Source organism: Halichoeres trimaculatus, unplaced genomic scaffold, assembly GCF_033239565.1.
Source record: "Halichoeres trimaculatus isolate MK-OKI-2021-1 unplaced genomic scaffold, fHalTri1.1 fHalTri1_scaffold_22, whole genome shotgun sequence".
NCBI lineage: Eukaryota > Metazoa > Chordata > Actinopteri > Labriformes > Labridae > Halichoeres > Halichoeres trimaculatus.
The window spans coordinates 17,605,976-17,625,659 of record NW_027437200.1 but is presented as its reverse complement, the minus strand read 5'-3'; the positions used below and the strand labels follow the sequence as shown (position 1 = coordinate 17,625,659).

The 19,684-nt window shown below is 40.1% G+C and overlaps 2 protein-coding genes across 2 annotated transcripts; one reads left to right on the top strand and one right to left on the bottom strand.

Moving 5' to 3' along the window:
- Positions 1-2,071: 2,071 nt before the first annotated feature.
- On the top strand, positions 2,072-11,554 carry LOC141784136 (uncharacterized). Its single transcript, XM_074661861.1, has 3 exons — positions 2,072-2,264; positions 7,717-7,812; positions 10,708-11,554. Exons 2-3 carry the CDS (start codon positions 7,728-7,730, stop codon positions 10,878-10,880), a joined length of 258 nt encoding a protein of 85 aa, XP_074517962.1. The 5' UTR covers positions 2,072-2,264; positions 7,717-7,727; the 3' UTR covers positions 10,881-11,554.
- A 75-nt stretch (positions 11,555-11,629) lies between these two features.
- Positions 11,630-19,674, bottom strand: mettl3 (methyltransferase like 3). Its single transcript, XM_074661862.1, has 11 exons — positions 19,372-19,674; positions 18,083-18,279; positions 17,531-17,992; positions 16,047-16,222; positions 14,935-15,148; positions 14,670-14,857; positions 12,658-12,696; positions 12,471-12,579; positions 12,223-12,288; positions 12,036-12,148; positions 11,630-11,955 (listed from the first exon to the last, which is right to left on the bottom strand). The coding sequence occupies exons 1-11, from the start codon at positions 19,472-19,474 to the stop codon at positions 11,838-11,840; spliced, it is 1,785 nt and encodes a 594-aa protein (XP_074517963.1). The 5' UTR covers positions 19,475-19,674; the 3' UTR covers positions 11,630-11,837.
- Between the last annotated feature and the right edge of the window lie 10 nt (positions 19,675-19,684).

Sequence of the window (19,684 nt, the reverse complement as noted above, 5' to 3'; positions counted from 1 at the left end):
TCATCAGTTTTGTGAATGGAAAAGTAATGTTTTCAAAAGTGAACGCCAGGAGCTCTGTGGGTCTCGAGGGGCTTCTGTTAATTCTTCTTGGAAGATTTGATCCTCTTCTGACTAAAACCTCTCTCGCTCTGATGGGATCAGTGAAGATACCCCCCAGAGCTGGGACTTTTATTTAACTCTTGATATTTTTCAGAAACAAACACAGCCCAACCTGCAATCGCTATAAAATTCTGCTATTTCACAGCCTGTATATAAATTCATATAATCTCCTTAAAATGACATTGACTTAAACTATGCATTTTTGAAACATAACACCAGCTTAACGGTGTGGCAACACGTCAATCTGACGGCCAAAGGCAGCCAGAGGGAACCCCTGGTCTAAAAATGTAAAGCAAATGGAGAAGTGTTAAAAACTGCAGTTCTTCACTGGCTGGCTGCAGAAACACCAGAAACCACATACACACCAATTGAAAAAAACATAATTTTGGTGTCAGAGAATAATCACATTTACAGCCTGGTACAAAAAAAAAACTTGAGGGATTTTGACAATTTTTTATCTAATTATTTCCGAGGTTACAATTTTTGCCCATATAAGGGCATGGCTGACTCAGCTGACTGACAGGTGGGAACCCTATGGATGTAAAGGGTCTCAAAGTTTGCCTCTTTTCCTCATTTAAACACAAGCTGGTTTTTTTTCCTTTTTTTTTCTTCTCTCCTGTAAAAATCAACTTTTTTAAGCGGTGTGTTCACTGTTTCAGGTACTTCCAGAGCCAGCCCCTAGTGGAGAGTGGAGGAACTGCAGTTTTCCTCAATTCTGAGGGACTGTTTACATGACCACAGTTTTAGTGTGAAAAGCAAAAAGGTTGTCGTGTTTCAGCCCCTGGTTTACATGAAGAAGGCGTTTTAGCCGACCTAAAACACAAATTTCTGAAAATGGCCTCCAGTGGAATTTTTCTGAAACATTACCGTTGTTACGATCGTTGCAGACTACCATGTTGAGCTTGTGCTGCTCAATCTTATGACTGTCTTTCAACAAAATGTGCATCTGTTGCTCCACTTTTGCACTTAGCATTCACCAATTTACCAGATGATTGGCTCAACTCTACTTCGGTGGAGATCTATCAAAAGCGACTTCTGGACAAGATAGTTATAGCACCAACTACAGGTCTGGCATGCTTACTACAGCGTTTCAACAAACACTGATTTTTTTTTTCACTGTGTTTTGGATGAAACGTGTAAACGGGGTCTGAATTAGTTTTGATACTTGAGGTTAAAGGTTGCCACTTGGGAGTGGCTTATTGTTGCAAATCACAGGCAAGACCTGTGGCGAGCCCCCTAGAGGCATGTTTCTGAACTGTCAGCTGAGTTTGATGCAAATAATAAAAACAATATCAGCCTTTAGGAGAATGCTAGAGGACCGAATGTACACTTTTTGTGAAAGTAGCTTCAACTATAAGAGGATGAGAATGTTTTGAAAGAAAAAACACTCTTTTTTAATTTAAAAATATTTTTTAAATCAGAATTTGGGGTAAAATTAATGATTTTTTCAGTACGTGACAAAGTAATCAGCTGGATAATAACATGGCAAAGCAGAGGAACCCTGTCCTAACAGTTTGAACAACTCATTCACTGCATAATATCCCTTGCTTAATAGTCTTTGAGATAACAATGAGTCTATTGTTAGAATGTAATTACACCTCGCTGGTCATACTCAAAGAGTTTAAATCCCCTTTCTTATGATCTTAACTACTTATTGTGACCTTCTCTGCATGCACACATGACTACATTCTTTATGTCAGCAAGCTATTTATACACACAAAGTTATTTCTGATTAAACTCCGTGTTATCAGTACCAACAAAGCATGAATGAGGTGGAGGCATAACAGAGCAAAGCACGCAGGAGGTGTGTGTCTGTGTGTGTGTATATGTGTGTGTGAGATAGCAAATAGGGAAAGGAGGAGTGTGAGGCTCAGACAGGAGGAGAGGAGGAAAGAAGGGAGGGGGTGAAAGAAAGAAGGCGTGTCCACTCAGTAAGTAACTCACCACGGGGGGATTTGGCTATTTAAAGTTCAGTCACAGAAATCTCTCTCTGCTGCCAACGAGGACGCATGAGGACGCAAAGAGCGAGCAGGACACACTCTGCTGAACCACTTTTTCGATAGGAGGACGCAAAAAAAGCGAGAATAGACGTTTTCTAAACTAAACTCATCCAGATAAACCCATTTGAAGTGCCTGACTTCAAGTCTGCAGGTTTATTTCTACAGGTAAGAGCTGTTTCTTTTACACCGAGAATGAAAAAGTGTTTAAAAGTGCAGCTATTTGAGCAGGATATAAGTGAAAGTAGAGGTTTGAGAAACCTTAAAAGGGTGAGTTGTTGGTTTGAGGTGTTGTTTTGGAGTTTTTGGGGCCGGGGGTGTGTCAGTTGGTGGGCTCGTGCTCCCAAATAAGCCTGTTTGTGATGCAGATACCTTTAGCTGTCAGTTACTTGTCAAACGTTATTCTTCACGCTTCATTACGTCACTAACTGTTGTTTCTAACGGTCAAATCGAACGACCGAATGACCATGAACTGAGCAGCCAGTGGGTCGAAATGTCGACGCAAATGGGTCATTTTAATGCTGTATGACACCGTTAAATGAACAGGTAAGAGCGTTTCCAGCTCCTCGACTTCCATGATGTAAACAAACACGTCTTTCACAGATTATTCACTGAGACACAGGGGAGATAAACGACCCGCAGTGATCTAAATGAGAGCTCAGATTATCCTGTCTGGCGTTTCATTCAACCTTTCACCTGCACGCGCGCAGAGGCTTCGAGCTCCAGCGCGCGAGGCGTTAGCTAAAAAGTTGTTAGCTAAATATGAATCGAAAATGTGCAAAACGATGAAATTAAATCGACTTTTCTTTGATATTACTACGGTTAAAACAAGTTAGAGGCTTTTTGCACACTGTTGAAGGGTAAAGAAGTAGAAAACGGGGAGGATACATTTTTTGTTCATTAAAAATCAAGTTTTTTCTGCGTTTATTATTTAAGCTAGCTGACTGTTGCAATATATGCTACTTAAAATATAATTTAATTTTGTTTTTCAGTGGTTTACATCTTATATTTCATCTTTTCGTTTTAGAATTTACTTTTTACACTGTAAAAAACGACCCATTCACATGTTAATTTTGCTGTCACAAATAATATCTGTCTGTTTATATCTTTTAAATAAGTAGTGAAACTAAAGGAACACTTTCTGTTGCACAATTTCTTACTCAAGTGTGCTGGTTCCCAAATACTGAAGACGTCCGTTCTATCTCTGTATCTGCCAAGGTTTAAATTGGTATGTAAGCAATAGCAGCATGCATAAGACATTGAACAGTAATTTTAGCTAAGTTTAGACAAGTTGTTTCCATTTTTTTCAAGAGTTTAAAGTCTGGGTTGTAGTTTTTTCCAACAATATTCTCAAAAAACATTCATTTAAATAGTTTGAAAAGTAACTGGCCCACTTTCCCTAAAAGTCAACCATAGTTATACAATGTACAGCATTACATCTTCATACACACTTTTAATTTATCTGCATTTTTAAAATTTGAATAGTTTAATCTTTGTTATATATATGTATAATTTACCAGGTAGTGTAAAACAAAAGATTTAATGTAAACTAAGCTGGGTGTCTTTAAGAGTACATTCTTCTCTAGGGTATACCAAAGTATAAGTAGTAAGTGGCTGAAAACCAAACTATCAAGTCCCATTTAGCTGTATTTCAGCAAATAGTTTAATAAAAGGACATATTTTCTGTGTACAACTGATAAAACCAAACATTATAACCATACATTAATGTGTCATCTGCTTGAAAGATTTTAGAAACACCTTAAAAAGCTGCTTTAGCTTTTAGTTGTGATGAAAAGGAGTGAAGGTGGATGCATGCTGGCATACATTCTCAGAGTCTGTGCGTCATCCAGCCAGGCAGATTTGTGTTAAGCTTTGTGTTGAAGGCGGCAACACAGGACTGTAGCTTTTCTCTTGAAAGCCCAGAGGACTGAGTGGAGAAGGGGAGCTTGAGAGGAAATGTGGAGCAGTGGGAAGATTGTTATCATGTTACTGTAAGCGTTTGTGCTCTGCTGCTAGCGTTAACATTGTTTACACAGTCGATAAGAGGCTGAGTGTAGGCTGGTGAAGGGAGTTTGCAGGCAGAAAAGTCTCATTTATGCTCGGGAGTGGAGAATATGGAGGGATCAGGCTGCGCAAACATGTTAGAGTAGCTCTGGCAAAATATTTCCTGTAAACATACACATGCACAAACATGCACTGAGGATTATGAAAATGTCAAGTCAAGAGTCCCCTGGGGATGGCTTCTGCAAGGATTGGGCAACTCTTAAGTGAGCATCCACTGATTGAACAGGTATTACCACATTACACAGGTGCTTTCACTGCCGACAAGCTGGGGCTTCTATTTCCAAGAAAACACAAGCGGTAATTTCCAGTCTTTAAGATATGAAGCCTTTAAGGAAGTATTAAAAGCTTCAGTTCAGGGATGGTTCACGCACCTTATAGGGCTGGCACAGGTTCGTCTACTTCCACTGAGTTTCTTAATATATCCACTGTCCTGTCCTCTATAATTAAGGGCATACCATATTAAAAAAAAAAATGCAGTTCCTCCAGTGCCCACTTGGGGCTTGCTGCAAAGGCCTTGAAACCACATACTTACTATACAAAAAAGATGTTAACAGCCTTGTTCACAGCTTGGGTTTGAATTGCTCAGTTCTCTGTCAGCACATAGGGGGGTATTAAAAAACTTAGGCACCTTGTAGCTAGCCAAAAAGCTAGTTTCAGTCAAGCTTTTGCTTTATTGTTGACATTGATAGTGGACTTCAAAATCTGTATCTATTAAAAGAAAAAGGATAATGTCTCAGAAAGGAGGTTGCTATTTTCCAATGTGCTCTTGAGCTTTGTTTCCATCATTTATCGACTGTGTCCTCTAATCTTTCCTATCCTGTCCTCTGCCTCCTGTCTCTTCTTCTTCCTGCTTTACTTCTAATTTTCTCCTTCCACTGTGTGGTCAATATGAGCACCGTCTGTGCTGTCAGGGTGTGTGTGTGTGTGTGAGTGAGTGTGTTTGCCATCTGAGGTTGTTTTTCTCCTCCAGGCCCCCGGGCTGCTGTGTGCTGCCAGGCCCCCATAGCCAATCATGATCTTTGCCCAAATTCCTCACCACTGACCAGGTCTTCAGTTTTGTTTGTGAGGAACTTCAGGAAAAAAAGTGTGTATGACTTTAAAACTAATCCATAATCTTTACTAAAGCATAGTGAAACTAAAGGGTTACTTTAATCAGTCAATGCCGTCCATACTCTCTGTCCTACACATTGTGTACTGTGCTGCAGCTTCTCATTTAACCACCTGAAGCTCTGAATGGGACCAAACATAATGGATTCACTGTGTCTGTCACTGGGATAGGATTTCACAGCCACACCTGCATGGAAGTGAAAAAAAGTCTTGGTAAAGAAAACTGGCTCCTTTTTCAGGAAATTTACCAGAATTGAATGCAAGTGTGTAAAATCAAAGATGAAGAAAGTCGAAGCGAAGTGACCACACGTCTCCTCCCTGGTTTGTCTGGGATGTGTCAGGGCAGCTCTGGGACTCGGTGTGTATGTGTGAGCTGTCACGTCTCCATGAAATTGCCTCACTGAGGGGGGCAGCGTGAGCGCTCAGCAGTAAACAGTGAAATAAAAGGGAAATGTGTTAGCCAAACGCTGCTATGTTGCAACCAGAGTTTACAGTTGGTTCATGTTGTATCTGTTTTTTTTATCTTTTTCTTTTCATTTCTTTGTAGTTGTTTTGCATCTTTTTAACAGCTGTGCTGTAGAAGGGATCTTTTTGGGGTCCACTGTGGTTGTTTTGCATCTTTCTAAAGGTCTTTTTGCTGCATTAGCCATTCTGCAGTTATTTGTACATCCAGCTATGTTGTTGTTTTGTATTAGTGTAGGGATGTGTTGGACTTCAAGTTTCTTTGTGATCGTTATGTTGCAAAGTTACTTCTTGGATTTCTGTTTTTCACGTCTTATATAGCTTTGTTTTGATAGTTGTTTTGTATCTTTGTCTTTTTTATGTATTTGCAGTTTTGTGCCTGTTTTTGAACTAATTTACCCAAATATGAATCTCTTTGAGCCTAATAAATATTTTTTTGTACCTTTTTTTGGCAGTTTTTCTATCTTTTTTGAGTCATCAAGAGTCTTTGTTGCAAATTAATTTTTGTTGTTGTTGTTTTGCATCTCTAAAGTGTCTTTTTTACGCCTTTGTAGTTTTTTTCAAGTGTTTGTATTGACTCTTGCAGCTGTCTTTCATCTCTTTATAGTCACTTTTTATCTTTTCTTTCAAAAATATTTGTAGTTTTTTTTAAGTGTTTGTGTTGACTCTTGCAGCTGTTTTTCATCTCTGTATAGTCAATTTTCATCTTTTCTTTTAAAAATGTTTTTTTTTCTTTTTTCTATCTTTTTGGGGTCATCAAGAGTCTTTGTTGCAAATTATTATTTTTTGTTGTTGTTTTGCATCTCTGAAGTGTCTTTTTTATGCCTTTGTAGTTTTTTTTAAGTGTTTGTGTTGTCTCTTGCTGCTGTTTTTCATCTCTTTATAGTCACTTTTCATCTTTTCTTGCAAAAATATTTGTAGTTTTTTTTTCTTTTGGGGAATGTGAAGTCATTCAATACCATTTTCTGCACTTTTGCATCTTATTTGAAGTAGTCATAAGTCTCTTTGTTGTTGATTTTTTTAGATGCATTTATCAGATTCAGTTTTTGTAACCTAGTTTGTTTTATATTGCACATCATCCTGTTGTTTTGACAAGTATATGACAATTCTTTGCGATTCTTTGTGGCTGTTTTTTCTTTGTAGTTAAGTAAGCCCTGCCATAAGAGCTTCATATACTTTTTGATGGCTGATTTGTCACAGCCATCGCATTGAAGATTTGCTCATTTCCAGCTGCAGCATTAAAGCCTCACAGCTGTGATAACTCTTAGTATCAGAAACAGTGACCTTCCTCTCTGGTCCGAGTCACCTGACCCATTTTTTAACCTGATTAAACTAAAATAAATACGTTTTTTTTCATTCTAAGTAAATAGAGCTCGGTGCGGGGCTGTGGCCCTGACTTTATCTTATCATGTGGAGGTCCCATAGATAGAGGAAGTCCTGAGGGAAATTAGGATTTGGTCTGGTTTTTTCTAAATGAGTCTGATCTGCTGTACATGCTGAGTGTATTTAGGGTAGAAGCAGCTGTGAATGGCTTTAAAGTAGCTCTACTGTGGCTTTGTTTGCTGTGCACACCTGTCTGCCTGCGTGTTAGTCATAACTCGCACACATCAGGTGACCTCTGTGTAATCTGGACGTAGTTTAATAATTCCTCTGGCTGCTACTGCCCGTTGACGTCCTTTCCCAGGGATTAGATACCGGTGAGGATGATGATGATGATGATGACAGTGGCACGGTATAAATGACTGATCACCTAGCGTACAAGGACGCTGCCATTCAGTGAAATTGTCGGCTTAAATTAGACCACCAGGTCACCGAGGAGCAGGAACATAATTCCATTAAAGTGTGACCCTGTAGAGACACGAGGAGTGTTAGGAGGCCGTGACACTAGAACAGGATGTCAGATAAAGCACAAGCTGGGATTCGAGGAAAAAGTCAAGGAGATGTTGAGATGTTGCACACACACTCATCCTTTTTCCTCTCTCCACAGACGTCTCTGCCATGGGAGTGAAGATGCTGCAGTGTTTTCCCTTCTACAGGCGCTGTAAAGAGCGCTGCAAGAGCCGGCAGTGCCCCCCAGCAGCAGGTGAGCAGCACCTACACAGATTATTACAGCACATCTGGACCAATGGCTGCTCATGTACCACAGTTATCAAAAAGTGGAGGAAGCTACCAGGTCCAAAACCTCTTACCTTATAGAAGGCTATCAGAAAATGACTCTATCTTTTTTATTAAAGCATAATTTTAGTTTTGAAAATCTTTATCTAATTTAAAGTGAAATTTAGGTATCTTTTAAGCTGTGACAACCTGTTGTCAGTATAGAGCAGGGGTTCCCAAACTTTTCAGCCAGATGAAGAAAACAGCAGGTGACCTCCTGCTATGGGAATACACCACAAGGCAAAAACAAAAAAACAGACTAAAACAGAGAAAAAACGCACACATTGCACCCTCTTTCAATGTTTCCAACCCCCACTTTTACCCCTTTTCAGGAGCTGAGGCTAGTGCTAGTTTCGGGCAAATGCCTAATAAAGCACAGGTGATTTGTTTCCATCAACAAATCACTGGTCCACTGCTCCAAGTGCTCAAAACTGGTACTGAGGAAGCACCAACTATTTGCTGGGCCAGAGAGAAGCACTGACTACTGGGCTGTTTACACCAGTGTTTCTCAATTTTTTTTCAGACCGAGGACCACTTATCCTCCCTGTAGAATTTCGTGGACCACCATGAGCTAAATAGCCCCAGAACAACACTTTCTAGCTTTACCTGATGTAAGTGCCCACACATTGAAGAAGTTTAAGGCCTGTTTACATGCCACGTAGGCAGCTCCGCTACTCAGGGAGGGACATAATAATCGCACGGCTAAAATCGGTAGTACTTTTAGGGACCCATTTTTATAGATTTTATCAATTTGTGTAGAAGCCCTAAAACTTGCTCAAAGAAAAAACCCCAAATTTCCTCACACTCATTCCGGACCACTTGGAGGCACTGGCGGACCACTAGTGGTCCACGAACCACAATTTGAGAAACGCTGGTTTACACGACAACAGTTTTAGGGTGAAACACAAAAGTTTTTTTTACGTTTCCACAGAAACTGCATTTTTAACTTTTGAAAACAGCTTCCAGAGAGGAATTTTTCTGAAACGCTGCCGACACCGTTGCCGTGTAAACATTTAGTGGGAACGCAGATGTCATACAACAATACCTTTGTTACGATTAACATGTTATGCTTATGCTGCTTCATCTGCTGAATCTGCTGACTGTTTTTCAACAAAATGTGCATCTGTTGTTTACCAGATGATCGGCTCAACTCTACTTTAGTGGTGATCTACCAAAAGCCACTTCCGGGCAAAACAGTTACAGCGCCAACCACAGGCCTGGCATGCTTACTACAGCGTTTTCAGTCCCTCAGCGTTTCTGTGCAAATACAGTTTTTTTTTCACTGCATTTCAGCATTTTCAAATGAAATGTTGTTGTGTAAACAGGGCCTAGGTGGGGGGCTGGGAGTGGCGTTACCGTGACCAATGATCAGCAGTGGAAAGAGGTTTTCAATATGGCGTAAGAATCTTTTGGTTAACGGCTACATATGCAGGGACGTACTGACGTTTTACAGTGATGCAATGATGTGGCTCCAGCTTGGCTCCTTGGTGATTGAAAACTAGGGCTGAATAATTAATCGAATTGGAACCGACATCTCAATATGATGTAATGCAATTTTCAAATCGCAAAGGCTGCAATTAAAAAAAAGAGTTTCATGTACACAGACCTGTAGGGAATACAGTAACTTGTACAGAGATCTGCAATTGAATGACCGTGGCTGGCAGAGCCATACCCTACAAAAGGGGACAAGGGCCACTGAAAAAAAAAGAAATTTAAAAAAAAAGTCCATTTTTTTTTCTTACTAATTTATCGAAGAAAAAAATCAGAATTCTGTGGAAGAGGAATAGGGGCCACTGACCGTTTTTCTTTTTTTAATCAAAAATTGCAGGAAAGAAATGTTTCTATTTTGACAATATCCTTTGTCATGTTGGTCATGCTATGGAATGACTCGTGCTTCTGTACAGTGAATAATGCAGAAGATAAATGTCCCTCCCAAACAAAATCACATGCTAAATCGCAATTGCAAAATTGTTCCAAAAAATCGCAATTAGATTATTTTCCAAAATCATTCAGCCCCATCAAAAACCTGACCAGTTCTTAGGAAAATGGATAGAAAAGGGGGATTTAGGAACCACTGGTCTTGAGTATTGGTTCCCACAAAAGGGGTCAGGACCCCCTCATGGAGGGGCTGTTAAATGTCTTTAAGATTAAAAACTTTGTCCACACACATATGTCATCCAGTGTTGTGTAAGTTTCAGCTAAAGTAGGGGTGATTACCTTAAAAATTTACACAAAGCAACACAAACAGAAAACCTTTGAGCTGTTTTCACATTTCTTCGTCGCCACAAAAGCCAAGTGGTCGCTAAGCCAGGATAATGACAGCAGCCACTGCATTACGTGCACGTAGGTAGTTAAACTTTTAACCTATCAGCTAGATGAAATACCTCAGATTTTTTTGTTGATTTCAGTCTATTTTGGATTAGCCCATTATGTATTCCCACAGCAGGACTTCCAAGTCTCAGGATCGGCTATTTTGGGGTTGTGGGCTGAAAAGTTTGGGAACTGCAGGTCTGAAGCAATGTGTGGTTAAATATGACGACTTTAATGACGCTGAGATGCCAAATAAGAGGCTTTAAAGAAATAGTCCACTCATTAAAGGTCAGCCAAAGGCCCATCTCGGTTTCACGTCGTTGCCAGTTCATAGATTGATTGTTGGGCTTCATAATGGCTCTTCAGAAGCCAAGTGTTGAGGTCACTGAGATCCTGCCCGGTGTTTTGTTCGAGCTTACGTTCACACCTAATGCCAAACTGACCAAACAAACAGCCATTTTGTTCCTGTACCGCCATGTCTAACGCTACTTTCTCTTTGTTTTACGCCGCTCAGTCCCCATTGAAGAGATGAAGCCTCGCCTTTCCTCCACCACATCCTGGAGCAGCGACAGCGAAGGAGCAGGAAGCCTGAGTCGCGGCTCACAGTTATATTTCTCCACAAAGGCCCGGCTGTCATTCAGACACCAGCTGGACAGCAACATCAACGCGGTGGACGCCACGTACTGAGGCGGCTGAGTTAAAAGGACAATCTGGGAGCCTGAGAGAAAAATGCTTCTGACATCAAGAGTAGTTTTAACCCCTCTTCGCTTGCTGCCATCAACAGAGAAACATGAACTGAAGGGAACTCGGTTCTTAAACTGACATTGTAGATGTTTCCGGACATGAGAGAGACTTCTTTACCGCATTCTCAGCCAAAAAGTGCTTTAACTTTTCTCCTTTGGATACTTTTTTATGAGTTTTTCGGCCACCTCTGTGAAGAAACCCTATGATGTTTTGATCTATTAATTATAGATGTTTAGACGAATCCCTCAGGAGTGTAATTATACATCTCCCCATCCGATCCTCGTTGTTACCGCGAGTGCTGAATCACATCTCCTCACCTGATGTTGACGTTTCTTTCTGGATTTACTTTCTAATCCTGCTTTGGGAAAAAAAAAACACAAACACAGCTCTGCTCTTGCTTAAAACTCCCTGATCCTCGTCCTGATTCACGAGGATGTGTTACATTTGCAGTCAAAGTTAGAGGATGCTCTGCAGCTGCCTTTTTTTGCGCTCTACTTTCTTACATTTGTATATTTTTGTAATAAAACTAAATTTTTGTTTTGCTCTGATGTTTTGAGTAACCTGACCAAACAGCAGGAAAGCGTTTTGCATGAATTGTCGTCAAAATCTGCTGGATTTAAAACTTCAACATCGTCAGCTTTTCAAACCTCTGTATGTCAAAGAACTCTTTATTCTTTGCTAACACAATAACAAAAAAAAAAAGTACATTATGAAACTGTTTCCTGGTTTTTCTTTGTTGTAGACGCAAAAAAAATCGAAGACCAAAAGTGGCAGATGTGATCTACAGTATATCCGTGTGTGATTTCTTCACTAAGTCACACGTGTTGCGTCTCGATTCGTCAGATGTGAGAAGTTAGGTATAAAAATAATCAGTCTATGGACTCCAAACCTCCGAGGTCTTCACTGAGGCATGCTTTTAGGCTTGGAGATGACCCCGTCTGGGTAACGCTTCTTAAATCGGGCAACAACTTCAGGATCCAAGAGGTGGATGCCATCCAGCTGGTTTCCAAGAGTTATCCTACAAGAGAAGGGTTAAAAATTAGCATCCATGACGTAGGTGAGTGTAACATTTGGGGTTAAAGTTTGATGTGAAGTTACCAGTTGGGTTGGACGTTGTGGGGTCGACCGAAAAGCTCGATCTTCCTCGTGCCGGGCGAGAGTCTCTCAATCATGCCATAGATCTCGTCTGGTTTGTGGCTGGTGGAGCGGACCTGAAACACAGCGCCTGGAATGAAAACCTCCTCCAGCTGAATGAACCCCATATCAACAATCATTCATCCTCTACCTCTGCTACGATGACATCACAGTCCAATCCTCGGTTGAAGCCCTGAGGGTTCCCCTTCACGCCCACCTGAAAAACGAAATCACACGCCAAGTTTTAACACTTTAGTATTTTTATTTCACTGACGATCAATGTGTAGCAGCTTGCTTCAAAACACCCCCAGGCTTTAAGGCAGCGTCTCTCGCGCCTGAACGTGCTAAAACTCCCGCAGGCATTAACGATTTGACATGAAAGATCCCAGGAGAAGTTACCAGACAGTGCTCCTTCCCGTGATTCAGCCAATGTCCGGTTCTCCCCGTGCGGATGATTCTCTGGAGCTGGTTGGTTTTCACCCAAATGATTTCATCCACACATTCATAGCTGACGGAAAGGAAAAGTGGTTAAAAAAGAAAAAGTGGAATAAGGTGATGAACAAAGCTCTGCAGAGGAGAAACTCACCCCCAAAGACTGAGGCACTCTCTGCCCAGCTCCATGGCCCTGAAGGGGGAGAAGGTAAGAAGGTGAGGAGTTTGGACCAGTGAGGACGTCAAGTTTGAGGAAAGGCACCAATGGGAAATTTGCCAAATCTTGTTTGCCAATACCAATACCAATATCTGGGTTTTAGGTATCGACAGACACTGATCCGATACCAGTGTTTAATGATAACCTGCATGCCCTTCTGAGGTATAAGAATGGTAATGTAAAGCAAAGTAAAGAAAAAAAAAAGGATATGGAGTTACCGACGTTAATATTTATTTAAACTATAAAATATTTAAATGTTTACCATCAGTTTGGTAAAAACCATGCTTCAGAATGTGCAGAAATATTTAAGTGTAATATTTTTTACCCTGTATGCTGGTAATTCAGCAAGAAACATTAAAGTGCTTTAAAGGTAACACTCAAAATCAAGTATCCAAAAGGCTGGGTCGGTATTGGTGCATCCCTACGTACGTTCTTGTGAAATCTTGACGCTATCCTGGACTCACAGCTACATTTCTACACTGCAAAAAACTGAAATCTTACCAAGTGTTTTTGTTTCAATTCAGCTAAAAATGTCTTTTTAGACTTAATATGAGCCACATTCACCTTACACTAGAAAAGTGTTTTATTTCAAGTCATTCAAAGACAAAAATTAGGTCTGAATTGCTTGTAATGAGTAAAAAATTTGCCAGTGGGGTAAGAAAAATGCGCTTGTCAAGACTAGAATAATGTCTTGATTAGGGATGCACTCAAATGAAAATTTTGGCAAATACCGATTATACGGATTTCGGATTATTAGTATTGGTAAAAAAAATAAATAAATAACAAAAACAATCTGAGATGATGTGTCGAGGTAGTTCAGAGGGAGAGAGTGGTGCGATCGTGAGAAAAGACGACCATGGAGAGGATCAAAGGATGGAGCGCTCGAGATGAGCGTGATCAAAAAGTAAGTTTTTTCTGTTTTTGGATCAAAAAGGACGGAAGAGAGACGAAAAAGAAGAGGGTCCACTCTTCTTGGGTAGTTTTGGTGTTTACATAGTCAGAGAAAACAAAGGCATAATGGTTAAATGGGTCTTAAATGATCGCTGAAGATGCTCTGAAAAAATGGCCAGCAGCTAATGAGTAAATGTTGGCTGATACCCATATGTTGAAAAAATGGCCGACATCGGCCGCTACCGAGTTTTCTTACCCATCGGCATACTTTTTTACTCATTTCAAGCAATTCAGACCTCATTTTTGTCTTCAAATAACTTTAAATAAGACACTTTTCTGGACTGGTCAAGTGAATGTGGCTCATATTTGGTTCAAAGAGACATTTTTACTGAAATTAAGACAAAACACTTGGTAAGATATAATTTTTCTGAAGTGTAGCATCACATCCTCTGCTTTTCTTTAAAAAACACGGCTAGTGTCAGAGGAATGATGTCAAAGACAGACCTTGAGAGGCTGGTTCATGTTTCTTTCTCACAGATTAGATTACCTCTCCTCAAACTCTATTTACAGAACACTCAAAACAAGCTGCTCAGTGTTTTCAAAATTAAACTAAAGCGTCCTGACAAAAACTAAGACACATGATAACATGACTGTGGACCAGAGGATTCATTTCTGTGGCTCAGCACCAAAATACAACCCTGACACGCATGAGACACATGAACCTTCCAGGTCAGTGGGTCCCAGATTGGGGTCAGACTGACAGGAGGAATCTGAAATGCCTTCCTGGTCAAAAACTATTATAACTAATTTTTTTGTCCATTATTATAAAAATATAAAATACCATAGAGGTTTAATTTTATCTAAAACATGCAAAAAGAAAGTCTCTGATCTGTTTTTTTACAATTCTTTCTGAGCCCTGGGATGACTCACCAGGACAATGAGGTTAATGTTTATGGACGGATGTAGAAAACACAGCAGTATGTGAACACATGTAGTTTAATTTTCTACCAGTGGAGTATTTTAGGTTTTTTTTTGTTTGTTTTTGGCCTTTTAATTACCTGCCAGTGACCCAGAGGAAGAGAAATCCGTCGTCTTGCAGAATGGGAATGTTGAGTTTTCTCATCTCGTCGTCTGTCAGCGTGCCATAAGGGAGCTCCATGTGGATGTCCCACGGAGGGTCTGCCATCACCACTGCAAACTTACCCAGGATGGACACGTCCAGGAATCGGATATCACAACAGATCCACTGCAGAGGGGACAAAGCGTGTCAGTTTGAGAACCTGTGAATGAATAAAACATGTCCTCTCATTATGTGAGCCTCACCTGAGAGGGGAACAGTTTCCCCACGTTGCTGTCTGTGTCTCCCGTACACAGGCTCAGCTCTGTGGATCCCTCCTGGGGCCCCATCAGGCTCCCCTCGGCCTCTGGAGGACTGTCGATCTCGTAGTGGACGTATTTACAGGTGTCCATGTGAAAGCAGGTGTTGAGAAAGGAGCAGTCGCCCAGGCTCTCGTCTGTGTGCTTGTTGATGATGCGACTGAAGAAAATCATAAGCGGAGGAAAGTCAACAAGCTGTGAAAGTACATGAAGTTACTCTACAAACATTTTAACGAGACAAAAGATCATTTCATGCTAAGCTGAACTGTGGAGTCCCTCAGGGGTCGGTCCTCAGGCCGCTCCTCTTCTCCCCCTACATATGTTTTTATTTCTAATATTTTTCTTCTACTTTAATTTATTTTAACAAACACTTTGTCACCCTATTTTGGAAACTGTTATATAAATAAAGTTTATTTTTACTATTATTATTGTTTTAGTGTTCAAATTAAAAACCCCATAATAAAATGTAGTTAGATATAAAAAGATGTATTTATGTTAACAGGAAAGGGAAATTCTTTCTTAAAAACAGAGTAATTGCACAGCTCCAGCTGCACCTTGTATCCTCTGTTTCTCATTATGATTTTTATTATTATTTCATTTTTTTGTAAATATTCCCTTTTTTTTATTATCATTTTTATTTTATCATTATTATTTTCTCATCATATTTTACATATTTAAAAATCGTATATCTTAACTTTTTCTAAATTATATCTGCATTTTCATTATTGTCTTGTGAATTGTTAGCACCAACACACAAAGACAAATCCCTTGTATGTGCAAATGTACTTGGCAATAAAACCTGATTCTGATTAAAGCTACATTTGGTGCTGTGGTTGGAATAATGCTTGAAAACCTGCGTCACAGTGACCTCTTCAGGCTAAAGGGAGAATTTCGTCTTCCTTCCTAGAGTTAAGGCTTTTTATGTCAGACAGGTGAAGAAACATTGCATCCTGACTTAGATTCATTATTTCTTTGTAGTGATCAGAAAACAGAACCCATGTGTGGTTATTTCTGTTCTGTAGGAAAAGATTTCTCAGACTACGCAGGGAGACACTGACCGGAAGTGTAGTTTAGTGCATGGCTGTGGCGTGTCCCCGGAGCGCACGCACTCCTCTTTGGTGCCGTGGTCACAGAACTCCTGAACCTGAGCTCGGCCTCTGGACCTGAACTTCTCCACGATAGAATGTTCCTTCGCCGTCGTGGCGTTGAGCAGCTCCAGGATCTCTCTGCTCACCTTGACGAGGAAAAACAATATTTCCTTACAATCCAAAATAAAGTCACTCTTAACTTTCATTTTACTTTTCAGCCTTTCTGAAGATGTGAGTGCTCTAATTTTGGACACTGAGAGGTTCATCTTCACTTTTCTAAATACAGAAATCTCATGACTAGAGATGGGTATCAGTTCCTGTTAAAAATGAATTAGAAATAGTTTAATCCTTTGATATTAGGGATGGGCAAGTAATGGTATCAGGTGTCGGGCCGATACCAGCCTTTTTTCAAGGTATCGGTGTTTGTGAAGGCAAGGCAAAAAAATTTGACATTGACTAATTCCTCTTTGCCAGTAGTTGGCACTACTTGTGGTTTAACTCCACGGCAAATGTGCGTCAGGTCCTGTACAGACAACATGAATGAACCGGGGAGAGTTAACAGTTAAATTGTTTTATTTTTCACTTTATTTAAAAAAAACACTCAAAATTTTTTTGGATCAAGAAAGTCTTCTGGGTGATTATTTTGTTCTACTTCATTCTATAAACAATGTAAAAGCTGTATGAACCGAAATTATCCTTTAAAAGGGGCATTTACAGTGAGAGGGAGTGCAGTGTTGTCAGTGGGGCACAGATTTATATAAGGCAACCAATTTTACTGTGACAGTTCCATCAGCCCTGACCCGGAAGAGATAGCGAGTAGTTGCTCGTATGTCCACCGTTCAATCTACTGGTGGTAATAAAAAGAACTCCACTTAAATAGTAATATTTTGGTTGCTCTATTTGCAGTCATTGTAAAAGTAACGATCGTGGCATTTCATTTGTAACTCTAGTTTAACTACTAATCAAGGAGGAGTAGCCGTGACACTACTCGTTCCTATCAAAAGTAATTTAACTACTTGTAACGTTCGTTACTTGTAGTTATATACCCAACTCTGGTCATGTCATATTTTCATTTACTAATAAACTCAATTGAGGTTTGTCACAGAGCACCAGCGCTACACTGGGCTTTATAGGGTTAAATGACCCTGATGTTACTGTGCTTTACTGGCCAGCAAACTCACGGAAATCTGAACCCCATAGAGAATCTGCGGAGTGTTGTTAAGCAGAAGATGAGAATTAAGCTTAGTGGAGGAGCTGGTTTCATTAGTCAGCAGGAGCGCCAACCAAATATTAAGTGATTACAGATTAATGTACATTTCAAAAGGCTGAAATTTCTGTACTCGAATGTAACTTTTTGCTGTTCTTGTGTTATATTCTAATTTTATGTGGAAATGAATTTTAATTTAATGAGATTCTTCCTCCTTTGGCTGAGGATTTAAAAGTTGTCTTCCTACCTTCTTGCTCTGCTGCTCTTTTGTGGACTGTTGGTTGAGCAGGCTCTCTATCTCCATGTCCACATGTGACGACTGACTCTTACTGCTCCTGCCCTTCTTCTCAGCCCCGCCCCCTGAAGCAGAAGTCCCAGCCAGCTGTGAGGACACGGCTGGCGTCAGAGAGGAGAAGGAGGAGTGTGGAGGAGAAGCAGAGGTCTTTAGCGAGGGAGAGAAGCCCGCAGCTCTTTTGAGTTGGGTTTGATCTTCTGCTTTCCTCTTGACCCCGCTGCGGGCTCCAGCTGCAGATCCAATCATGGCCCATAGTTTCGTGTGGTCCACTGATATTACCAATGAGGAGGAAGAGGAGGAGGAGGAGGATGAAGAAGTAGAGGAAGAGCTGGGCTGTCTGACCTCGATGAGCTCCTGAGCGGAAAACTTCAGCAGAAGACTTTGGATGCAAGCGTGACTGACAGCTGATTCAGACTGTGAGAGAAGAAAGAAGTTTTTAGGATTCAACGCAAACACATGAGTTTTTTTCATTATGAGCATCATTATTCTGTGCACAAGACAAACACTCACACTTAGGTCATCTGTGATGGCAAGGGAGTCAATGGGCAAAGATAGACTTATATCAGACAGATATCCCAGCAACCTCTTCTCCAGCTCGGGGTCTGGTGGTTTTTCCGTCTCTTCTTGAGGAGGTAAAGGTGCGGATGGCGCCGGGCTTTCACTACGGGCTGCGGAGCTGTCAGTGCTGCTGCCAAGAGCATCTGATGAAAGACACAACAGGAAACACAACCAACTTCAAACTTCTTTTTTCGAACCATGCAGATGCTAAAGTAGTGTTTAGGCAAATAAACATAGAAGAATCACTTTATAAGTTAAGTCATTTTTTGTCATCTGGGGATTTTGAAGTCTAATTGGAGTCAGGACATCATGGTTTAAAGAATGTGTGTGGCTCATCTTCCATTTTAACTGGGATATGGGGTAACAAAACAGCTATATGAAATTAACAGAATTGTTTTTGACTATTTATCAATGCTGATATCACACAAACAACAGTTTAAATGTCTTCCTACTACCTATTAGAGATAAAATAAGATGAGTTAAACACAAAATTTAACTCTGTTAATGCTTAAAAATAGAAAGGTAATATGCCAAAGCAAAAAAGTTATCATTAAATCTGTAAATTAAGTTTTAAAAAAATTCTTAAAACCTATTTTTATACCTTGGCTTTCAATTCAGCTTGAGACTCTGCTCATGTTTTAGTTTTTTTTACGGTTTGTTTTAGTTTTTTAATTAATTGTTTCATTGTTTTAAATTATTTTTAGAACAATGTCACAATTTATTTTACTATGTGCGCCTTTGTTTTATTTACTTATTTATTCCTGCACTACTTTGTGTACCGCACTCTGTTTCAGTTGAGGTTATTTTAAAGTGCTTTATAAATAAAGTTGAGTTGAGTTGAGTTATCAACCAATATGTGCTTCCGTTCCTTTGTTTTGTTTGCTCATTTACTTATATGGTTGTGCAAAAAAGTAAATAGCAATAAAGTATTTTTAAGAGCTAGGCTGATGAATTAATAATGTTATGGTAGAAAAGCACAAGTCGCATTTTTTTTAGTTAATTTGTAACCGTGGAAGTAAAAATTTTATCCAAATACATAATTCCTAAGCTAATTTTTAAACGTGTCATTAACCAATTGATTGGTATGTAACCAACAAGTTTTGGAAGTTGAATATTTGCAAGATTGCTAAGAGTATTTCTATTTTGAGGGGCTTCTTTCCAGCACTGTTGCTACATTATTAACTTATGGCTGAACTGAAACGATCAGTAATCTCTGCGCATTGATCTGAACGAACCCGCGGACAGTTGTGCAGGGTCTTTCCTCCGCCGCTGCAGCCTCTCCCTCAGAGAGTCCAGCTGCTTTTTGTGCGCCTGGATGCTGCTCCATGTATCCGACATAACGAGACGAATTCTGCAGCCCAAACAATCCCAAAACTGGTCTCAATGTACAGTTTGTACACAAAGTTGAACGCCGTCCGCCTTGTTTGGAGCCAAGATTGTATGGTACACAGTCAAGAAAAGTCCCCAACTGCCATCCTGGTTGGGAGACTGAAGGTTCCGCCCAATTTTCTGAGTCCAACCCGTTTATTTTCAGTTAAATCCGAACTC

What these genes read in the sequence shown, in the direction of transcription:
- LOC141784136 (XM_074661861.1), top strand. Translation starts at nt 7,728, where the DNA reads ATGGGAGTGAAGATGCTGCAGTGTTTTCCCTTCTACAGGCGCTGTAAA. An exon ending in GCAGTGCCCCCCAGCAGCAG is followed by an intron (nt 7,813 to 10,707) that starts GTGAGCAGCACC and finishes TACGCCGCTCAG; the next exon opens with TCCCCATTGAAGAGATGAAG.
- mettl3 (XM_074661862.1), bottom strand. Translation starts at nt 19,474, where the DNA reads ATGTCGGATACATGGAGCAGCATCCAGGCGCACAAAAAGCAGCTGGAC. An exon ending in TTCCTCTGGGTCACTGGCAG is followed by an intron (nt 12,697 to 14,669) that starts GTAATTAAAAGG and finishes CTCCCCCTTCAG; the next exon opens with GGCCATGGAGCTGGGCAGAG. An exon ending in CACAACGTCCAACCCAACTG is followed by an intron (nt 11,956 to 12,035) that starts GTAACTTCACAT and finishes CTTCTCTTGTAG; the next exon opens with GATAACTCTTGGAAACCAGC.